Source organism: Musca vetustissima, unplaced genomic scaffold (assembly GCF_032173495.1).
Source record: "Musca vetustissima isolate MV318-11 ecotype Yass unplaced genomic scaffold, APGP_CSIRO_Mvet_v1 utg24602, whole genome shotgun sequence".
Taxonomy (NCBI): Eukaryota; Metazoa; Arthropoda; class Insecta; order Diptera; family Muscidae; genus Musca; species Musca vetustissima.
The window spans coordinates 128582-152959 of record NW_026877615.1 but is presented as its reverse complement, the minus strand read 5'-3'; the positions used below and the strand labels follow the sequence as shown (position 1 = coordinate 152959).

Sequence of the window (24378 nt, the reverse complement as noted above, 5' to 3'; positions counted from 1 at the left end):
TCTCAAAAAAATATTCTTTAAAAAATCCACGCCTATGGATAGGCTCTCAAAAAAATATTCTTTAAAAAATCCACGCCTATGGATAGGCTCTCAAAAAAATATTCTTTAAAAAATCCACGCCTATGGATAGGCTCTCAAAAAAATATTCTTTAAAAAATCCACGCCTATGGATAGGCTCTCAAAAAAATATTCTTTAAAAAATCCACGCCTATGGATAGGCTCTCAAAAAAATATTCTTTAAAAAATCCACGCCTATGGATAGGCTCTCAAAAAAATATTCTTTAAAAAATCCACGCCTATGGATAGGCTCTCAAAAAGTTTTTCTTTAAAAAATCCACGCCTATGGATAGGCTCTCAAAAAAATATTCTTTAAAAAATCCACGCCTTAGGATAGGCTCTCAAAAAAATATTCTTAAAAAAATCCACGCCTATGGATAGGCTCTCAAAAAATATTCTTTAAAAAATCCACCACTATGGATAACTTACTTACTTAGCTGGCTTGTGACAGAAATGTCGTTCCATAAGCCAAGCTTCAAAAAGATTTCCAGACGCGTCGGTCTTTTGCGCAGTTTTTCCAATTTGAAAGATCATATTCGACAATGTTGTCTTCCACTTGGTCTTTCCACCTTATTCGTGGCCTTCCCCTTCTGCGTGAACCATCAGCTGGTTCGCTTTTATATGCCTTCTGGGCTGGGACATCTTCATGCATTCTCACAACATGACCTAGCCAACGTAGTCGCTGCAGCTCAATACGTCTAACAACGTCGATGTCCGAGAATAGCTGATACAACTCATGATTCATTCGACGGCGATATTCACCGTCAACGCAGATTGGCCCATAGATCTTTCGGAGAATTTTGCTCTCAAACACACCAAGAGCTGCCTCATCTGCTTGCATAAGTACCCATGCTTCAGATCCGTATAACAGATCGGGTAGTATCAGCGTCTTGTAGAGTGTGCGTTTGGTCTGACGGAAGGTGGCCTTGCTTTTGAGTTGTTTGCTCAGATTATAGAAGCATCAGTTGGCCATCACCATCCTTCTCCGAATCACCTTGTCTTTATCCTCGGTCGGTATTAAAGGGCTCCGAGAGGTCCTTTTCGACTTTAACTTCTGATCTTGTGTCTGTTAAAGTTATCCTGCATAGCCGAATTAATTTTGCAGGAATTCCAAACGCAGACATGGCTTTATATACCTCTGAACGGATAGGGCTGTCGAATGCGGCTTTATAGTCGACGGATAGGACGATGTGTTTTTCGTGGGATTTGCCGCAGAGTGAAAATCTGGTCAATGGTGGATTTCCAAGGTGTGAAGCCGCATTGGTATGGTCCAATAATGTCATTGACCATTGGCTTCAGTCGTTCACACAGTACGCTGGATAGCACTTTATATGCGATGGGAAGGAGACTTATACCTCTATAGTTGGCACATATTACATTTATTATTCCTCGGCCGATTGATTGCTATTCTGACCTCATCTTGGCTAGGTGGTGGTATACACTCTATACCGTCATCTATTATTGGTTCTGTGGTATCCTCTTCACCACTACTATTCGATACCAGAAGTTGTTTAAAATGCTCCTTCCAGATCCTCAGCACGCTGTCTGTATCTGTCACCAGGTTTCCTTCTTCATCTCGACAGGAAGATTTGCCTGCACCAAAGCCTTCGGTTTGGTGTTGTACCCGTTGGTAGAATTTTCGGATTTCATTCGGACTCTTGTATATCTCGATTTGCTCACGCTTACGTTTTTCTCATTCTTGCTTCTTTTTTTCTGAAAACACGTTTCTCTTCTCTTCTTTTCTCCCAATAATTCTAAATCACATTACGTGTTGCTACTGTCTGCAGTGTTGCCCTATAAGCTCCGTTTTTCAGATCAGTAGCATTACGACACTCATGATCGTACCATGGGTTTCTTTGTGGTGTTTTTTGATACCCAAGTGTTGCTTTTTTTTCTGTTTGTAGGGAGTGGGCAATTCTCTGCCATTGTGCTTCTATATTATTATCGGGACAAGGGGTGCTTTCGTCAAGCAGGTGGGTAAGTTGAGCGGAGTAGGCCTCTGCCACCTGTTGTGTTTGCAGCTTTTCGACGTCGAGTTTCCGTGTTGTGTTATATCGCAAGCTGCAACATTAAGACGGGTGCGTAGCTTGGCTGCCACAAGGTAATGGTACGAATTGATATTTGCTCCTCGTCCGAATCGATCGGATGTCTAAAACACTGGATGAATGCCTTCAGTCTATCACAACATGATCAATTTGATTTCTCGTTGTACGATCGGGAGAAATCCAAGTGGCCTTGTGTGTATAGAGATGCTTGAATCTGGTGCTGCTAACTACCATATTTTTCGCTGCCACGAAGTTAATCCACATCATACCGTTGTCTGATGTTTCTTCTGGGTCGTCAACATTAGGTGGGTTTGGTTTTCTTTTTCTTTGCTTTTTCATAGTAGGTTCGGTTTTCCGAGTGTGGGCAACTAACCCGACGCCTCAACCCATTTTTTTATAGTTCTTATGGGTGAACTTGCGGCACATATTAGCTCACTATTTCATCGGGTGATGAAAATAGGTATCCCAGTTTGCACCACGGGGAGGTCAGTGTCCACAATTGAGGTGACCAAGATAAGCCTGGACTTCGCCATGTCACCGTTGCTTGGTATCTATCATCCCCTACGCCACCCCCACGCCTATGGATAGGCTCTCAAAAAATATTCTTTAAAAAATCGAAGCCCTTGATAGTCCTTCAAAAAAATTTAAAAAATTACGCCTTTGATGATCCCTCCAAAAATATTTTTTTTAAATTATTTTCCGCAAATCCTGGAAATACCCTAATGTCCCAACCTATTATTTTATTGATAACCTATTTTCTTCTGACTATCCTACCTTATGACTCTGACAGAAAACCCCCACCTGTACATTTTTTTCTAAGTTTAATGAAATTTGCAATGCGGAAACCAAGCAGAATTCGTCTTGCACATCTCTCTCCAGGTTTTGTGTTCCGCAAGTTTGCTTTATCGCTTGCCGCAACAAAATTTACTATCCTTAAAAACAATATTCGCAAAGGAAATGCAACAGTTTTGTAGTTTTCCCCCACCCTCACCCTCTCCTTACTCAACAATCGTAACGAAACAACCTTCCATCCATCGAACCGAGTATTCATGAATTTTCCTCTCTACCTACCCTCCCACACCTCACCCGATCTAAATACTCAAACTCAAGTTGTGCAACATCCTTGGGAATTCTTGGCAATACTTAGGAGGATGTAAAACTACAGCATTTACTTCCGATGCTCAGACCCTTCTGTCAAAAACACAAAACAACACGACGACTAGTACTTCAGGCCCGGGCATAAATTCAGCAAAGACATTACCCATTGCCACGGGAAGGCGGGAAGGGCAGGGAAAGCATCGTGAAACCTTAAAAACAGGCAAAAAAAATGAAGAAAGGAAGGCAAAAAATGCATTTTACTTTCAAATCAAATAACAACATCACCATCATCAAGGTGTTCTATTAGAGAGCTGCTCGGCGAGAGGGGTCGGGAGGGCATGACATTCAGTCGCCATGGTGGATTGACAGTTGCATATTATTCTAGGAATATAAACATCCACACTTAGCAAAAAAACATGATGACTACATTAAATTATATGGCAATTTAGTGGTAAATAGAAAAATCATTAAGGCTATCTCTAAATACGACAGCAGCCACATCACCGCACCGGACAGGAACAACAACAACAACTACAACTCAACTTCCATTGAATAATTTAATTTATTGGCAACTGTGGTTAAAGTCAATCCAATGTCAAATTTGCAAAAAAGGGGTGGACAGCAGCAGAGAGCTCTCTCAAGGGGCGATTGGCGTAACTGCGTAATAGTGTTTGCAAATCCAATTATTTTTATTAAGTCTTAAGGATAAATGCGGATTTAAAGTAGCAGGGAAAAATGTGTTGCAACTTGATTTCTGATTGACTTGGAAGGTTGTGAAAGATCTCCGTGAGGTCTTATGGATATTGAAGATCTATAGAACACTCAAAGAAGGTTTTATAAAAAAGTCAGAATACTTACAGAAGGTCTTCTACCTTGGAAAACATTTCGAAGGACTCTATTTTAACGGCAGTTAGTGCCGGACCGTGAAAATCGTAGAGTGGATTTTTTAAAATTAATTTTTCCAGGACCAACAAATGGTGGATTTTTAAAAGGACTACCAAGGGCTAACAGAATCGTGGATTTATAAAAAATATTTTTTCCAGGGCTAACAAAGCCTATTTATAGGCGTGGATTTCCACAATTAAAATTTCAAAGCCTACTTATAGGCGTGGATTTTTAAAAATAAAATTTCAAAGCCTATTTATAGGCGTGGATTTTTAAAAATAAAATTTCAAAGCCTATTTATAGGCGTGGATTTTAAAGATTAAAATTTCAAAGCCTATTTATATGCGTGGATTTTTAAGATTAAAATTTCAAAGCCTATTTATAGGCGTGGATTTTTAAGATTAAAATTTTAAAGCCTATTTATAGACGTGGATTTTTAAAATTAAAATTTCAAAGCCTATTTATAGGCGTGGATTTCCAAATTTAAAATTTCAAAGTCTACTTATAAGCGTGGATTTTTAAACTTCATTTTCCAAAGTCTATTTATAGGCGTGGATTTCCAAAATTAAAATTTCAAAACCTATTCATAGGCGTGGATTTTTAAAATTAAAATTTCAAAGCCTATTTATGGATTTTTAAAATTAAAATTTCAAAGCCTATTCATAGGCGTGGATTTTTAAAATTAAAATTTCAAAGCCTATTTATGGATTTTTAAAATTAAAATTTCAAAGCCTATTCATAGGCGTGGATTTTTAAAATTAAAATTTCAAAGCCTATTTATGGATTTTTAAAATTAAAATTTCAAAGCCTATTCATAGGCGTGGATGTTTAAAATTAATATTTCAAAGCCTATTTATAGGCGTGGATTTTTAAAATTTAAATTTCAAAGCATGTTTATAGGCGTGGTAAAATTTAAATTTCAAAGCCTGTTTATAGGCGTGGTAAAATTAAAATTTCAAAGCCTATTTATAGGCGTGGATTTTTAAAATTAATATTTCAAAGCCTATTTATAGGCGTGGATTTTTAAAATTAATATTTCAAAGCCTATTTATAGGCGTGGATTTTTAAAATTAATATTTCAAAGCCTATTTATAGGCGTGGATTTTTAAAATTAATATTTCAAAGCCTATTTATAGGCGTGGATTTTTAAAATTAATATTTCAAAGCCTATTTATAGGCGTGGATTTTTAAAATTAATATTTCAAAGCCTATTTATAGGCGTGGATTTTTAAAATTTAAATTTCAAAGCATGTTTATAGGCGTGGTAAAATTTAAATTTCAAAGCCTATTTATAGGCGTGGATTTTTAAAATTAATATTTCAAAGCCTATTTATAGGCGTGGATTTTTAAAATTAATATTTCAAAGCCTATTTATAGGCGTGGATTTTTAAAATTAAAATTTCAAAGCCTATTTATAGGCGTGGATTTTTAAAATTAATATTTCAAAGCCTATTTATAGGCGTGGATTTTTAAAATTAATATTTCAAAGCCTATTTATAGGCGTGGATTTTTAAAATTAATATTTCATAGCCTATTTATAGGCGTGGATTTTTAAAATTAATATTTCAAAGCCTATTTATAGGCGTGGATTTTTAAAATTAATATTTCAAAGCCTATTTATAGGCGTGGATTTTTAAAATTAATATTTCAAAGCCTATTTATAGGCGTGGATTTTTAAAATTAATATTTCAAAGCCTATTTATAGGCGTGGATTTTTAAAATTAATATTTCAAAGCCTATTTATAGGCGTGGATTTTTAAAATTAATATTTCAAAGCCTATTTATAGGCGTGGATTTTTAAAATTGGAGGTATTCATTCGAGTATTTCTAGAATTCGTTTTTTGTAGGCATCATCAATAGATATCTTCTAGACCTTCTTCTAAGGAGACTATTTTAAGGTCTACGGAGACATTCTGAAGGTCTATGGAGAATTTCTGAAGGTCTTTGGAGAACTTCTGAAGGTCTGTGGAGTCTTCAATAGAGAACTTCTTTGGGCATCTTCTACTGTTCTTCATACAGACCTTCCTGAGATCTTCTATAAATAACGTATTGAGGCCTTCCTTTTCAGATCTTTTATGGAGACCATCATGATATATTTTATGGAACTTCTTGGGGTATCTTCTACTGTTTTTCATAGATACTTCCTTCATATCTTCTATAAATAACGTTTTGAGGCCTTCTATAGAGACCTTGTAGAGGAATTCTTTATATACCCTTTCCAGATCATCTATAGAGACCATCATAACATATTTTATAGAGTTGTTCTATATATCTTATGTAAAGATATTAAAGAGGTTTTCTATATAGACCGTCTAGATTTTTTCTAAAGCAACCTTTCTAAAAGCAACCATCTAAAGGTATTCTATAAAGCCTTTCTAGAGGTCTTCTTTGCAGACCGTCTAGACATCTTCAATAATATCTCCTTCGGGCCTTCGAACCTTATTAAATAAATAAATTGATATATAACCTCTTATTTTCATCTATCCTAATTCTAATATAACCCCTTCTTACCACTCCTCTCTTGCAGCTAACAGCCCCCGATGAGGCAATCTATATGACAATACTATTACCAAATAATAATAATAATTATAACACACAATTGGAAATGTTCGGAGGAAAACGGTGAAAGCAAACGCAGCAGACAAAATGAAAACTTCCAGTGCAATAAATGAAATGGAGGATTTTGATTTGGCCTCCTCGGGTGAAATCGATAATAAAACAGATCCAATTTATTCAATAAAACCGGACTTTATAACACAATGGTGAGTACAAAGAATATTTAAGATTCTCACTTAATTTTTACTGATACCAATCTCCCTCTCTATAATTATATCTCTATTCCCTTTTTTCCTTACAGGCGCCTTAAAAAGGAACGTGAAAATCTCTGCCGTTCAATTTACAATCGTTTTGTCGAACATAACGAATGTAAGCGTCTGCTGAAAGCAGCCAAACTATATCGGCCTTATATTGGGGAAAATGGTGAACTTAATTTATGGACCAGTGATGATTTGGAACGTTTGGCGGCCTATGTTAATGGTAGCTCGACTCTGGCGGCGACAAATAGTACAAGTTTATATGGCAGTACTGGCGAGGAAACAGAAGAGGGTCCAGCATTGGTATTGCCACCATTTGAGCTATGGCAAACAATAGCCATTGCTGTGTGTTTGGCCATCTGCATCATCCTGACAGTGGGTGGTAATATTTTGGTCTTATTGGCATTTATTGTCGATCGTAATATCCGTCAGCCGAGTAATTATTTTATTGCATCACTGGCGGCCACAGATATGTTGATAGGTGAGTACATTTTTGTGGAGGAGGAGGATCACTTATATAGAGATTTTGTAGAGGATTTCAATAGTTAAGGATGGTGTCTTTATGTGATTTCTAGAGACCTCCTAGAGGTCGTTATTAAAGACCTTCTAGACACCTTGTTGAGGATCTCTGTAGAGCTCTCTATAGAGACCTTCAATAATATTTCTATTGCGATTTCCAGAGGTCCTTCTGAAGGTCTGTGGAAAACTTTTGAAGGTGTATAGATAACTTCTGAAGCTCTATTGATAACATTTGAAGGTCTGTGAAGAACTTCTAAAGGTCTATGGAGAACTTCTGAAGGTCTGTGGATAACTTCTGAAGATCTTTGGAGAACTTCTGAAGGGCTGTGGGGAACTTCTGAAGGTCTATAGAGAACTTATGTGGATCTATGGAGAACTTCTGAATGTCTATGGAGAACATCAGAAGATTTGTCGAGAACTGCTGAAGGTCTTTGGAGACCTTATGAAGATCTATGAAGGGCTTCTGAAGTTCTGCGGAGAACTTCTAAAGGACTTCGGAGACCTTCTGAAGTTCTGTGGCGAACTTCTGAATATCTGAGGAGAACTTCTGAAGGTCTATGGAGAACTTCTGTAGGTCTATGGAGAGCTTCTGAAGGCCTGTAGAGAATTTCTAAAGGTCTATGCAGTACTTCTATAGTTCTTTGGAGACCTTCTGCAGGTCTGTGGAGAACTTCTAAAGATCTTTGGTGACATTCTAAAGGTCTTCTGAAGAACTCCTGAATATCTGTAAAGAACTTCTGAATATCTGTAAAGAACTTCTAAAGGTCTGTGGAGGTCTTCTGAAGATATTTGGAGAACATCTGAATGTCTATGGAGAACTTCTGAAAGTCTGTGGAGACCATCTGATGGTATACGGAGTACTCCTGAAGGTCTGTGGAGGTCTATGGAGAATTTCTGAAGGTCTGTGGGGAACTTCTGAAGGTCTATGGAGAACTTCAGGAAGTCTATGGAGAGCTTCTGAAGGTCTATGGAGAACTTTTGAAGGTGTGCGGAGTACTTCAGAAGGTCTGTAGAGAACTTCAGGCCTTTTATAGAACGTTCTGCAGAGAACTTTTAGAGGCCATCAATGGGAATTTTTTAGATGTCTTCCATAGACAACTTGTATAGGTATTCTATGGAGAACACTAAGAATCCTCTATAGACCTTTAGGGGACTTCCACAAGCCTTCCTTTTAAAGGTCTCATATAGAGACTTCCTAGATGTCTTCTATAGATAAGGTCTCTATCCACTACAGAGGTCTTCTCTGGAGACCTTTTAGAGATCTTTAATGGATGCCTTCTAGAGAACTTCAAGGAGATGTCTATGGAGGCATTCAGGGGTCTTCTATAGAGACAGTATTTTAAAGGTCTCATATAGAGACTTCCTAGATGTCTTCTATAGAGACCTTCTAAATCCTCTACAGACGTCTTCTCTGGAGACCTTTTAGAGATCTTTAATGGATGCCTTCTAGAGAACTTCAAGAAGATGTCTATGGAGGCATTCAGGGGTCTTCTATAGAGACAGTCTAAAGATTCTATAGAGATCCTCTAGAAAATTCCATAGACATCGTCTTTAGAAAAATTGTAGAGGTATTCTGTAGATACCCTGTGGAACTCTCTATAGACCCATATATATTTCGTAAAGAATATTTCCTGTGGAATTCTTGGGAGAAATTCCACAAGCGGCCCATAGAGACCTTTCAAAGGTCATCTATGGAGAATTCATAGAATTTTTCTATAGACACCTTCCTCTGAATGGAGACCTTTGGGATGTCTTCTACAGAGACCTTCTATAGATCTACTAAAGAGACGTGTTAGAAGTCATCTATGGTGACATTTAAGAGGACTTCTAGAGGTTATCTAAATATAACTTCTTGAGGACTTCTAGAGATCATCAAAATATAACTTCTGGATATATGCAAAATAGAGCTTCTGGAGGTATTATATGATGACGTCCTGAAGGACTTCTTAGAGGACTTTAAAATTAACGTTAAGGGACCTTTAAAAGTTCTTTATAGATATCCATTAGAGGCCATAGGCCTAGTAGCTGTTATCCGCGGATAACATATACAGATTATTTATGAAAACCCTCTGAAGGTCCTCAGGCCTTAAAAGATCACCCGTGTCTGTTTTTAGTACATTTTTCTAATCCTCACCTTCCATTCTTTTCTCTCTCTTGTTTTCAAGGTACCGTCTCCATGCCCTTCTACACCGTCTATGTGCTAATGGGCTATTGGGATCTCGGCCCGTTGCTTTGCGATCTTTGGCTTTCCGTCGACTATACCGTTTGTCTGGTCTCCCAATACACGGTACTGCTCATCACAATCGATCGCTATTGTTCGGTAAAAATTGCCGCTAAATATCGTAGCTGGCGTACCAAACGTCGCGTGATTTATATGGTCACAATAACCTGGATAATACCTGCCCTGCTGTTTTTCATATCGATTTTCGGGTGGGAACATTTTACCGGAAAACGTGATCTACTGCCCGGTCAGTGTGCTGTACAGTTCCTTAAAGATCCGGTATTTAATACGGCCCTCATTATTGGTTATTATTGGACGACACTGATTGTGCTGTTTGTCCTCTACGGCGGAATTTATAAGACCGCCTATGAAATGCAGAAACGCAGTGAGGCGAAACAAAGGAAAATGCAGTCCATGGTGGCTTTGAGTGCGGGAGCCATGTCTGGTATGGCTGGACATGCGGCGGGTATTGGTGCGATTGAAGAGAAAATCCTAAAGACAAAAGTGGAATTGACAGGTTCACAGGATAAGGAGGGATGTGAGCAGCCATGTACGGCGGCTAAACGTTATAGTGGTTCCGGGCAGGCCAACCCCTTGGCGCAGGCCACGGAGATCATTAATGGGTCTTTGGTTGAGACCAAAGCTGAGGAACAACGACGTATATCAGAGGGTAAGACAAATAAAGCGGGTTCGAAAAATGATTCTGGTGAAGTGGAGAAAAGTGAGCGATCCAGTAGTCCGGCCTTTGATTCGGATGAGGAGTCGTCCGTCAATCAGGCCCAGCAATTTATGCAACAACAAAAAGTTGCCAATTTGCGAAAACGTTCTTCCATTGGTTTGGTTTTCGGAGCCCAGGCGGCATTGATTGCCACGCGTAGTAAAGGTATGTGTACCCCCACCTCGAAATCCAGTGAAGCCATGGCTCCATCATCCTCCGGTGCCAGTTCTCCCCATCCCAGCCAGAAAATCGAAAGAACCCAAAGTAAAGAGGAGTTAAGTCGCCAACCGGCCATGGATAAAATGAAGAGGACCTCCTGCGCCACCCTATCCCAGATTGTTGAAACCGAACGAAGACCTTCCACAATAACAACAACATCATCACCACCACAGCCACAGTATCCACCTCCGCCTATGGCGTCCTCTAATAAATCCACCAAACCTCCCAATGATGAATCCCCATTGTCACCGGTTAATTTGGCTCCCATTGTTGTGCCCCGCGAACAGGTCCAGGCAAGTTTGGTACATGCCATCCTCCCGCCACCGGAACAATTCCAGTGTAGCTCCCTGCTCTCCGATACCTCTGAGAATCCGAGCAGTAACAGCGAATTGCATTTGACCTATGATGTGATGGCGAACAATTCGGAATTGCGCTTCATGGATGAGAGTTCCATAGCAATGGCCTCGCCCACCACCTATAATTATAGTAACGGTGGTGGGGCTAACGCGGCGACCACTGCGACAAATAAACTTCCAAGTGCCGGCCATGCCAAACAGAATGCCAGCAGTCCCACGCTGTTAAGTCAGGCTTTGCAAAAAGTTGCAGCCCAAACCGCCAGCACAACCACTCCCCTGCAACCGCAACAACAACAACAAGGTGACAATAATACGATTTCCACCAAGAACCTACAATCCCCAATCCAACCTCACCCTGCAACCACAACCTCCACCTCCAATACCATTGAAATTGAAAAACATTTACTTGTCTCCTATACAGGTCTGGAGGACTTTGAGAGGGTGCGTCGGGAAAGCTGCATCGATGCCAGTAATTTAATGTTTCCGCGACACAATAGTGCCGATGCGGGCCTCCTGAAATACACCTCAATAACTACGCAGCAAACCAATGGCAGTAAATTGGTCATGACAATGGCGGCGTCTGGAACGACGACGACGTCTTCAGAGAAACGGGGTCAAAGGACCACCACCAGCACAGCAACAACAACAAATAACAATAATAATAACAACAACAGTCATTGTGGGACAACAGTGACCACCACGACAGCAACAACAGCACCCACAGCTCCAACAACGGTGACAACCCCCGCCCCTCTGGTCACCTCCAAAAGTCTGGACAAAATCGATGAACGAGAAACTTCAGATACCACACAAAAAATGGCTTCCACATCGGGTACCAGTTCGGGGTCGGGCACCACATCACAAGCGCAGCAGCAGCATCCCGCCCCTCACGCCGGACCCCAGCGACAATCCTCATCGCTAAAACTGCAAAAGAAACCCCATTCACATCATCTGCAGCATGCAGCTTCGAGTAGTAGTCGCAGTTCGAGTAAACGGGATTTCATGCAATCGATTAGTAAACATTTTAAAAGTAAAAAAGCTACCATACCCCTGGTAATTGGGGTCGGGCGACAAAAATCCAAATCGGAAAATAGGGCCCGTAAGGCCTTCCGCACAATCTCTTTCATTTTGGGTTGTTTCGTTGCCTGCTGGACCCCCTATCATGTACTGGCGCTGGTCGAAGGTTTTTGCCGCAATCCACCCTGTACCAATGAACACCTGTACATGTTCTCGTATTTCCTATGCTATGCCAATAGTCCCATGAACCCGTTCTGTTATGCCCTTGCCAATCAGCAATTTAAAAAGACATTTACCCGGATACTTAAGGGTGATTGGCATATGACTTAAAGGGTGTGTGCGAGCGGGTGCAGATGTTGGTGTGGAAGCACTAGGCCTTTGAACCACATTGTTGTAATCCTTTTTAATCATTTTTTGTTGGATTTTTTCTTCTTTGTTTCGTTTGTTGTTCTGTTTTTGTTCAGGTGGAACAAAAATAAACTACATACACATTTGTGCTTCTTCTTCAGGAATCAGCAACCAACAACAAAAATAACTACACTGAAGTAATACACTCACACACTTTTATACATATCTTCCAGACAGACACTCTCACACACATATGGAAAAACGTACTTAAATCACAAGAGGTGTGTTATTTTTTAATGCGGATATGTTTGTATGTAATCCGAAAAGGGATTTTAAAGGGTTATGGGATTGGGAATATTTTTTCAAAAATTGAAATTTCAGATTCCGAATTAAAACATTTCAATATTGAGTTCGAGCTGTACACTCTTTGATGACTATAAATTATCCAATGTATGAGTAAGACCTGGACAAGTTCCTTTAGAAAAAACCTGCATAACACCTCATATTTTCGGGAGCTTTAGATTCTCAGTGGATTGAAACCCTCATTGAAGAAAACTCGTATGACGTATTCACTCTATAGACGCTCTAGAAATAAACGAATCTTCAGAATTTTCAGTGTGACTGCATAAGACCATCAATTTTCAGAAGACAATAAAACTCAGTATTTGGGATCCACAGACCATTGCAAGCAATTTGTGCTTGAGATTCTCAGTGTTAAAACCGTCATAATAAACTTCTATCAACAGAAACCATGTCTCCTGATCTCCGGTCTAAATAATGCCTTTAGAAGGGTCCTTATATACGCAAGGCCTTTAAATGAGTATGACCTATTTTAAGTTGAGCTATAACCATTGAGAGTTTATAGTAGAAGGCCTGCAGGAGAAAAGACCTGCAGATTGTCTTATGTTTGAACAAGACTTTCGCAATATCTTTACAGTGTATTTTATTTAGATAAGTTCTGCATGAGACCTCAAATTTTCATGTGATGTTTAACTGACGAAATTCGGATCCCCCATCAATTGCAAGTTATTTTCCATGATATTAGTTGGGTATTTCAGATATTTAAGTGGATAGTAATTCTCATTAAGTACTAATGAAAGAAGGAGCGGTTCCGTGGAACGTCAATATGTATAATAATTCCCTTGACAAGGACTTTTTATATATAGAAACACTTTGAATGGTCTTCCGTTCATAAAGAACCTCCACGGCGTTATTAGGACCCCAATATTGTCAATCATTGCTTATTCCTTCAATGTTACAGATTCTCAGTTAGAACTGATAAAAGACCTGTAGGAAGGCACCCAACATTTCTCCATTGTATAGATAACCCCCTTACAGTGTATTTCATCTAGATAGGCCCTACTAATGACATCATATTTTCAAAGGACATTTACAGAGAGAATTTTTGATTCCTAATCGTCTACAATATCCATGCCTTCAATTTTTTTTCTCATCAAGTACTTATATAAGACCTGGTGGAGGAATACCATATATAAGCCCTATCGAATGTCATCTATCCAGGAAATCCCTTGATAAGGACCTTTATATAGGAGTATTTTTATTTATTTTATTCACAAAGGACCGGATCTGCGACCTTAACATCGCCAAACATTTCGAATAGTTTCAGTGTCTCAAATTCTCAGCGAAAACTTACAGATAAACTGTAAAAAAAAATCAATTTAAAGAAGCCCAGTAGATGGGTATGAGTATGGGTAAGGACGACCATTTTTATATAGAAGCCCTTAACGGTGTATTTAATTAAGAAATAACCTTCATGGTGTCTACTATCCTCTGAAGTACTTTAAACGATTTTAGAATCCCCATTACAATCAGATAGGTGCTTTAGATTCTTATTTGTAATAATAATTTTTTTTTTTTTTTTTTTTTTTTTTGTTATTTCAATTTTGCCTTGTAAGGGCAGTGATCATTTGAAAGTAATTTTAAGTGGTTATTTATACTCTTTCGAGTCGAGCTTGATGATCTAAGTTTTGCAATGAAAAGGAAAGCCAGGAGAAGAACCTACGTACCCACCATTATGCGACGCGTTTCGCCGTTGGTTAAGCGGCTCATCAGGCATATTGGGCTATGTGGCTTTACAAATGTCGTACGTTGATAACTTGTATTTATTCCGCCCTGATGCGAAACTTGCATATGCGAATTAAATTCAAATTTGTCAAAGTTCAACATTTGTCTTCATTCTAGGAACAGTCCTTTTCTGCTTTGTAATAATATTTATTCATTCAGATATAGCCGGAATAAGGCCAACATTGATAACTTTTAGAAAAATGCTTGAGGTGGTCGTTACTATATAAAAGCTATGTATAATAACCCTGTAGATTTAGAAGTCATTTAAAAGCCTTTTAAAATTGGTTTTATTCAGAAATATATTGCATTACTTTGAGAAGACGGATCGGGTCTCCAATCCATTTTAAACCATTCTCTATTTTTACCGTTTAAAATGGAACACCTGGGGGTCTTACTCTGTAATATTATCTTGAGGTGGTCTTCTGTGAACCCATTTTTATATAGAAGCCCTTTGGAATCCATTTCCAAGGGCTGCATAAGGCCAACTATACCATAAATTAGATGAATTCAACCATTAAGGACACCTGTAGGAGGACCTCAATCTGTACCTTGAGACTATTATTTTTCTACTATTTATTTTTTCCTCAAAGAATATTTTATCCTTGAGAAAATCATCAGCCCAAGGTGGTTGGTAGGTGGCATTCAATATATGTAGAAGCGGTAAGCCAGATCTTGACAATACATTTTATCCAGAGAGTGAATTTAAAACGGTCAAATTTCTATGGATCCACTTTTTACAGAAGACCCATAAAAGAACTACACGAAGACCGATGTTCATCTTCAAAAAAAACCTGGTCTTCTCAATATGGAGGACTGGAGGATGAAGGACATTCTAGATGTCTGCTATAAGTTTTTTATAGATAAAAAACTTCTATAGGAAGTCAAAAAATATGAAACATTCTACAGGATAGGTAGAAGGACTTCTTTAAATTTTCTAATGGTATAAGAAGGTCTTCTAATGATAGAAAATTTCCATAGATGGTCTTCCTTAGACAGCGAATAAGACTATGTTATGGTCTTCTGATGGAGGTATTCCATGAATAATCCTGTGAGCGGAGAAATATAGTCGGAGTGAGCCGTTCATATTATACCTTACAAAACTACCACTGGGCTTCAAATTTCATTAGATCTAAATATCGTACAAAATGAACAAATTCGCAGTATAATATTAATGCTAAATATTGACCAATCATAATCAAAATACCCCCGCTTATTCTTTGGTCACATCTCTTTCTTCGTGTAAAAATTCGTGGCAAATTTCCTGACGATTTGGCCATAATTGCGGTATGTAATTTTATTACAAATTATAGTTAAGAGACCCATCGAAACCCTTCAATAAGAAGGACTACCGATTACAAGAGGTTTATTATAGGTAGTATTCAATATAGAATAGAAGAAGAATCAGGTTGCTACACAATATTAAAAATTTTAAAAATTTTCTGAAACACAGGAGATATTAAAAAATGTGTCCTCCATATTCTATCGAGTCTTTTACAGAAAAGCAAAAGTACAAAAGCATTTGATTTCTATAGACTCAACTGAAGAAATTCAGATTTTCTGTAAAGAATAACGGGTAACTCATTAATTGCACAGTTACAGAAAAATATCCATTCCTAAATCCTCTATTAAATTCATTTTTCAGCGTTTGTTTTGATTTACGCTTATATGGCCCTGGTTATGCACATATAAGTATGTATATGTATTGGGTAATTATAGCTCCAAAAGAACAGCCATACAATAAAAAAAATATTAGGTTGAGGAAAAGGAAATCAATTATTTTTATATGAACTGTAGGACTTTATTTAACATGATTCGGAATGATGTATTTGGTCCAAAAATGTACCGTTTTGTTGTATGATTTGTTGCCATTTTAAAGTTATCTTCATTATCCCTTTCTCAAAGACGTCCTGCTCTCTATTCGCAAAAAAAACTCTAGTAGTCGATTTTCACAATCCTCCCTAGATACAAATTTTTTAACATTAGAAAAAATTTGCAATGCAGGAAAAAGATGATAATCGATTGGTGCCAAGTCCCGACTGTATGACGGATGCATTAAATCTTCCCAACCAAGATCCCGAAGTTTCTGGCGAGTTACTTTAGGTAAATGTGTGTGGCCCAGCGTTGTCCTGGTGAAACACGACGCCTCTCCTGTTGGACAATTCAGTTAATTCGGTGTGGCATCCAAAAACCGTGCTTCTTTCTTTGTGTAAATGGTTTAAAACAGTTTTATGGTCGATTTTTAGCTCCTGGGCGATGTTACGACTGCTAACATGCCGGTCAGATTCGATTATTTCTCCGATATTATCGACATTTTCGACGACCGGCCTGTCTGTGCGATGTGCATCTTTAACATCAAAAATTCTTGAACGGAATCTAAATTTGCACATAGATGTCAGACTTCCAACGAGCATAAATTTGAAATTGTTAGATCGATACTTTACGATCGATACTATCAGTACAGCTATCTGCCGAAAAATTAATGGTTATCTTTTTCCGCAACCTTATATTTCAGTGGATCTTTTCCAATCGAAGTGTCTATAATTTCGTAGTCTTAGAGAATAAATAAAATCTTTTGCCAGAAGTTAGATTCATGTTTTGTCATAGTCCACGTATAATAGGATTTTTATACTGATTTTGCGATTTTTTAATGTTCCTTCAAGGTGGAGGGTATAAAATTGTTCATATATATATAAAGGAAACTCATATAAAATTTTGTTTAAAATTATTTTATAAATGGGTCCACACTTTTATTTAGATCTCATATAAATGTTCGGCCACGTTTTTTTTTTATTTTTATGATTCTAGGCACCCTTTTCAAATGAAATTGCTTTCATTTTTGGTATTTTGAGTTCTTCGAATTAACATTATGTTTTGACATAACTTTCATGTAAATATCCCGGCCGATGTTCGGCATATTTAATTTTTCAGTGCAACATAAAGATCTATAATGCATCGTTTTCCTAGAGAATAAACAACTTCTGACAGACAATATATAGATTCATGTCTTATTATAGCCCTCGTATAAAGGTCCGGATGGTTTTTGAAAAATGTTAATGGAGGTATAACATTAGCCCATAAAAATGTATTTGTTTCGATATAGCCTTCACAAAAAGGACCGCCACATTTAAGGTATTTTGATGGCCCCCTTATTAAAGGAATCCTATATAATGTGTAGTGAAAATGGAAGATCTACGTAGGTCTTCTTACTATAGCCGTCCATTATGTGGTCTCCATAATGGCTTATTTATAATATGCTTCTACAAATGTTTCTTTCAAAATCTATTTTATCTGTAGGAATCTACTGTCTGGCGATTTGGGAGATTTTTCTCATATTAGAGGACTTCTAGCCAAATAATTTGCCATATTTTGAAGTTTTCCAACATATATTTCCCTTTAGAACACGCTTACACTGTTATATATCAACATATCTGCAAAAAGGAAATCACACAACCATTATCCCCCAAACTCTGTACATATCCAGAAAAAAACTTTCTTCCTATATTCCTCGTTACAATTACATATATTATTTTTATAAACAACTACAAATAAACACATACAAGAACAACACAAATTTTATACTTTCTACATTGAAAAATATAAGAAAAAAAAAAATGAAAACAAAAAGAAATGCAAAAAACTAAAACAAAACACCGGTAAAAAATCATCATAGCATAAAAAAAGGTCGGCTGGCTGCAATATAGACCTAAGTATTTTCCTCTTTTAATTTATTGTACAAAAAATATACCCACACACACACTAACAACAACACACGTACAAACCCATACAACACCTAGTGACCTAGTATAACTATTATACAAATGAAAAAAAAAAAAACAACAACAGCAACATTAATACACTGAAACTCCAATATGTTTTTTTTTTCACCATACCTTTATCTACCAACCTGGCGCAAAAAAAAAAAATTAACGACAACAACACGAACTCCTCGTTATAGAAAAAAAGGACTCCACGCTTGAATGCACAATCTAACGAGCCCCTGGATTGTGACTAAAACGTGTAATTTTTTTCCTGTTCGTTTGTTCGTTTCGAAAGCCACAGAGAAAATACACAGCTTTATAATGCAGCAGTAGCAGCAACAGGCCGATTATATAGTACTCAGCCAAACAACAACAGCAACAACATCAGCAACACTTACAAAGACACAGCTAAACACACAAAGAATAGTTAAAAGCGAAAAACAAAATACAAAAAAAAATAACAACTTCTTTGAAAACAGGTCAATTCAAATAGAAAAAAAATAAAAAAAAACCGAAACAGAAATGCCTATCATTTTAAATGGTTTATATTACACAAACACACACACAGACAGACACTTTTACGAACACACACATATAAATAAATATATATACAGAAACTACATACATACCATGATATATATTAAAAAAAAAAATAAAAAATAATGAACAAAAAAACCTCCGGATAATGTTAACCAAGTACTACTACTACAGACATAAGAGTATGACCCCTATCCGAGCAGACATTTATAAACCCCATATGTCTCCCCCTTTCTGTCCCAACATAGTGGCTAGCCACCACACCGTAGCATATTGTGGAGCATTACGCATGAAATGATATTTGTTAAATTAAGATGAAATATAGTTATTAAAAAATTGTTATATTGTTATATATTATTTTTGCTTATCATTATTTGTTGAATATTTAAATTTAGAAGAAAATATTTTAGCAAAATATAATAAAGAATACTTATTAAAATGTATTATATTTAAGCAGAGTCACAACCATAAATGTTATGTAAAGAAAAATATTTATGTAAAGATATATAAATATAATAAAAAATGAATTATATTTTTATTAATATTTTCCCATGACCATAGAACTATTATGTGGGCGCAGATTTTATGCACCTATCCTAAAAAGGATATGAACAAAATTTGATGTTCAGAAAAAGAAAATTCCAAAATTAAAATAATAATTTTAAACTTTTTAAATTAATTTTAAACTTTTCTTTAGTTTTTTTTTTACAAAATATCCTAATATTTTTATTGATTGGAGTTTTGCCTGTAAAGGCAATGATCATTTGAATGATTGTTAAGTCAGTTTTTCTATTTCAAGTCGAACTTACTTACTTAACTGACTTGTGACAGAACTTTCGTTCCGAAAGCCGAGCTTAGAAAAGCTCGCTTCGGTCTTTTGCGCAGTTTTTCCAATTTGAAAGACCATTTTCGGCGATGTTGTCTTCGACTTGATCTTTCCAACGTGTTCTTGGCCTTTCCCTTCTGCGTGAACCATCAGCTGGTTCGCTTTTATATGCCTTCTGGGCTGGGGCATCTTCATGACCTAACCAACGTAGTCGCTGCAGCTCAATTTCGATGTCCGAGAATAGCTGGTACAACTCATGGTTCATTCGACGGCGATATTCACCGTCAACGCAGATCGGCCCATAGATCTTTCGGAGAATTTTTCTCTCAAACACTCCAAAAGCTGCCTCATCTGCTTGCGTAAGTACCCATGCTTCAGCACGGGTAGTATCAGCGCCTTTTAGAGTGTGCGTTTGATCTGACCAGACCAATAGCATCAGACCATAGTAGCATCGGTTGGCCATCACTATCCTTCTCCGAATTTCAAAACTGATGTCATTCATTTTATTTATGGCGGTACCAAGGTATATAAAATCTTTGACTACCTCGAAGCTGTAGTTCTCAAGTTCCACAGCTTGGTCTTCTCGCCGTTTACTGCCAGACCCACTTTGGCAGACTCTTTCTCAATTTGTTCAAAGGTGGCTGTTATCGCTCTCAGTGTTCGACCCATTATGTCGATGTCATCGGCGTAGGCGAGAAACATGTGTTGTTTGGTGTACAGAGTGTCATTTCTGTTCACTTTGGCCTCTCGTATGACCTTTTCCAGCAGGATGTTAAAAAGGTCACACGACAAACTATCACCTTTTCTAAATCCTCGTTCGGTATTAAAGGTCTCCGAGAGGTCCTTTCCGACTTTAACTGCTGATCTTTGCCTGTCCTGCTTAGCCGAATTAATTTTGCAGGAATGCCAAACGCAGACATGTCTTTATACACCTCTGAACGGATATGGCTGTCAAATGCGGCTTTATAGTCGACGAATAGGTGGAATGTGTCGATGTGTTTTTCGTGGGTTTTTTTTCAGAATTTGGCGCAGAGTGAAAATCTGGTCAATGGTGGATTTGCCAGGTCTGAAGCCACATTGGTACGGCCCAATAATGTCATTGACCATTGGCTTCAGTCGTTCACACAGTACGCTGAATAGCACTTTATATGCGATCGGAAGGAGACTTATTCCTCTATAGTTGGCACATATCGTCTTGTCTCATTTTTTTGTGCACAGGACACAGGATGCATGGGCATGCATTCTTCTAGCCAAATTGTACTAATCAGCTGGTGCATGTTCCTTTCCAGCATCTGACCACCAGTCTAGAATACTTCGGCTTGTAACCCATCGGCACCTGCTGCTTTACTATTCTTCAGCCGATTGATTGACCGTCATCTATTATTGGTTCTGCGGTATCCACTTCACTGCTACTATTTGATACCAGAAGTTTTTCAAAATGCTCCTTCCAGATCCTCAGCACGCTGTCTGTATCTGTCACCAGGTTTACATCTTTATCTCTACAGGAGCCTTCGGTCTGGTGTTTTACCCGTTGGTAGAATTTTCGGACTTCATTCTGACTCCTGTACATCTCGATTTGCTCACGCTCACGTTTTTCTTGCTCTTTTTTTTCTGAAAATACGTTTCTCCTTTTTCTTTTTCTCCCGATAATTCTCCATCGCATTACGTGTTGCTACTGTCCACAGGGTTGACCTATACGCTGCGTTTTTCATATCAGTAGCATTACGACATTCCTGATCGTACCACGGTTTCCAAGTCGAGCTTATTAATAAGATTAATAAAAATATAATTTATTTTTTGGTGTTCGAACCTATAGTCCCCATAGCAACATAAATATTGTCAGACCACTTAACGTTCTGAACCATTAACACACTTCCGAAGGTTGCACAGGTTGTTTCTAGAGTGAAGACAAATGTCGGAGCTTGATAAAATTGAATTCAATTCGCAGGTGCAACTTCGCATTAACTGCGACATAAATACAAGTTATCAACATTCGACCCTTCTAAAGCTACATAGCCCAATATGCCTGATGAGCCACTTAACCAACGGTGGCATATTGGCACTAGATTTCGTACAATTTGGATTTGGGGGAGCTGGAAAATTAAAATTTGGAATAATGGTTACAGTTGAAATATAGAATTGAGATATGGAAGCATAGTACTTATGTGTACTAAATGATACTATATTTCGTACAACTTGATTATGTGTTAACGGATAGAGCTGGACTCCAGAAATTTCGAATAAAAATTACTGTTGGAGACTACGATTGAGGTAGTTTAGAAAATTCGTAATTATAGAAACAAAAAGTACTAAATGGTACCAAACAGTTTACATTGTTTTTGTGTGAAAGGATAGGGCTGTGATCCTGAAATTTTGAATTATAATTAAAGCTGGAGTGCAATTTAGATTTCAGTGAACGGATAGATATGGAAAACTTAAATTCGGAATGAAAATTACAGGATTAAGGTAGTATTGGATTTTCGTACTTATGGATACGAGAAGAACTAAATAGGGTACAATTCATATTGTGTGAGCGGGAATCCTAAAATTTGAAATTAAAATTTAAATTGGAGTGTAGTATTGAGACGTAATTATGTGTACTAAATGGTACTAAGTTTAGTACAATTTAGATTTGAGTGAGAACGGATAGAGATGGAAAACTTATATATGAAAATAAAATTTCTGTTAGAGTACTGGATTGAGGAAGTTTTGGAAATCCGAAGTCAAAGGTACGAAAACTACTATATTGTACTAAATATGGTACAATTTGGATCTATGTGAATGGATTGTGCTGGGGTCACGAAATTTATAATTAAAATTACTGTTGGAGTGTTGGATTGAGGTAGTTTAATAAATTCATACCTATGGGTACTAAGCGATTCTGAATTTAGTGAAATTAGAAGTACGATTGATATACGAAGGTAGTCTTGAATATGTACTTATCTACTTATGTGCTCGAAAAGTGCTGAATAGAACCTAATGTGGAACCTGTACGTATTTTCTTAAATATATTAGGTTGGGGAAAATATTTTTGTATGATTTGTTGCAATTTTAAAAGTAAATTCAAAATGCCTCTCTCATAGAAGTCTATTTGCAAACAACTATAGTAGTCGATTTCAACAATCCTCCCTTGATACCAATGTTTTATCAATAAAGAAATTTTGCAATGCAAGAAAAAGATGATAATCGCTTGGTGCCAAGTCCGGACTCCATGGCGGATGCATTAAAACTTCCCAACCAAGCTCCCGAAGTTTCTGGCGAGTCATTGTAGATGTGTGTGGCCCAGCGTTGTCCTGGTGGAACACGACACCTCTCCTGTTGGCCAATTCTGGGCGTTGCTTACATTTTAACAGTTGTCAATATTTAACGTTTGGCTATATGGCAGCAACCCATAATAAATAATCCCCTTCCAGTCCCACCAAATGCATAGCAGAACCTTCCTGGCCGTTAGTCCTGGTTTCGCCACCGTTTGAGGTGCTTCCCCGCTCTTCGACCACGATCGTTTTCGCACAGGTTTATCCTTTGTGATCCATGTCTCATCTCCAGTCATCATCCGTTTAAGAAATGGGTCTATCTCATTTCGTTCTACTTTTTTTCTGTTGATTAGTATAGCACCCAAATATCGATCTTCTTTTTGAATCAAAATTTAAAATAGTTTACGACTGCTAACATGCCGGTCAACTTCGATAATTTTTTCGATTTTATCTAAATTTTCAACGACTTTCTTCCCAACCTAATATTTTCTTTCTAGTTCTAGAAAGTTTGGTGGTGAAAATGGTGCATATCGGCCCATATATCCCCCATATAACGATACTGCACAATTTGACCTACATCTTCGATAGACCCACGAATTATAGCTTTGGGGTTTTAAATTGACGCAGGGCTTTAAAATGGACAGTAAAATGAAAATGGGCCATATTAATCTATATGATACAGGATAGATGTAAACCACTTGCATGGCAACATATAGAATAGAACATATAACTCACATGATGTGGATATCCGACATGATCTAAAATACGGTCATCGTAATAATTTTATCAATCGTAGATCGAACCCAGAGATGGAGGCTCGCTACTTCTGGCACGTCCCCCCTGAAGAGGTACAAATTTGCTACAATATCATGAGAAAAGAATGCCTGGACCGAACCTCATTTATGAAGTTCAATTTTTTATATGTAACATTGATTATGTCGGAAGACAGGATCTATTATGTCACCTCATCAAAGAGTCAATATTTGGAAAACATTTCAATTTTATATGAACGAAATATTTGTTCTCCAACTTTCGCATATTTTTATAATTTTAAAAACCTCAGATCATATATTTATATTTACTCTGAACCAAATGTTGCACTAGGACAGCGAAATTTTGTAGATTTAGACCCCACAATCCTGTATTTTTTTCTCAATTTCACATATTGGGGGTATATAACACCGATTAATACATGGTCTATTGATCTTTCAAACATTTACTGCCTCTCTTGGTCATGTAAACCTCTTATATAGGAAATAGTAAACTTCAAGGTATTCTATGGAGAATAGAAGATATTTAGGCATTGTAAGGATATTCTATAGAAAATATAATACATCAGGGTATGCAAAATAGGACACCTACGTTTTAATCGGGCACAGGGAGATCTCTAGCTTTTTATAGACAATAAAAATTGATCTTTCAAACATTTACTGCCTCTCTTGGTCATGTAAACCTCTTATATAGGAAATAGAAAACCTCCAGGTATTCTATGAAAAATAGAAGTTATTTAGGCATTGTAAGGATCTTCTATAGGAAATAAAATACATCAGGGTATGCAAAATAGGACACCTACGTTTTCATCGGGCAAAGGGAGATCTCTAGCTTTTTATTGACCCAGATCG

At 37.4% G+C, this 24378-nt stretch overlaps 2 protein-coding genes across 2 annotated transcripts in view; both read left to right on the top strand.

Moving 5' to 3' along the window:
* LOC133322276 (ADP-ribosylation factor-like protein 8) overlaps nt 1–24378 on the top strand; it is a 167764-nt gene that overhangs the window by 51672 nt on the left and 91714 nt on the right. The window lies entirely within an intron of this gene.
* On the top strand, nt 6738–12280 carry LOC133322277 (muscarinic acetylcholine receptor gar-3). Its single transcript, XM_061531289.1, has 4 exons — nt 6738–6847; nt 6943–7379; nt 9583–11481; nt 11569–12280. The coding sequence occupies exons 1-4, from the start codon at nt 6759–6761 to the stop codon at nt 12276–12278; spliced, it is 3135 nt and encodes a 1044-aa protein (XP_061387273.1). The 5' UTR covers nt 6738–6758; the 3' UTR covers nt 12279–12280.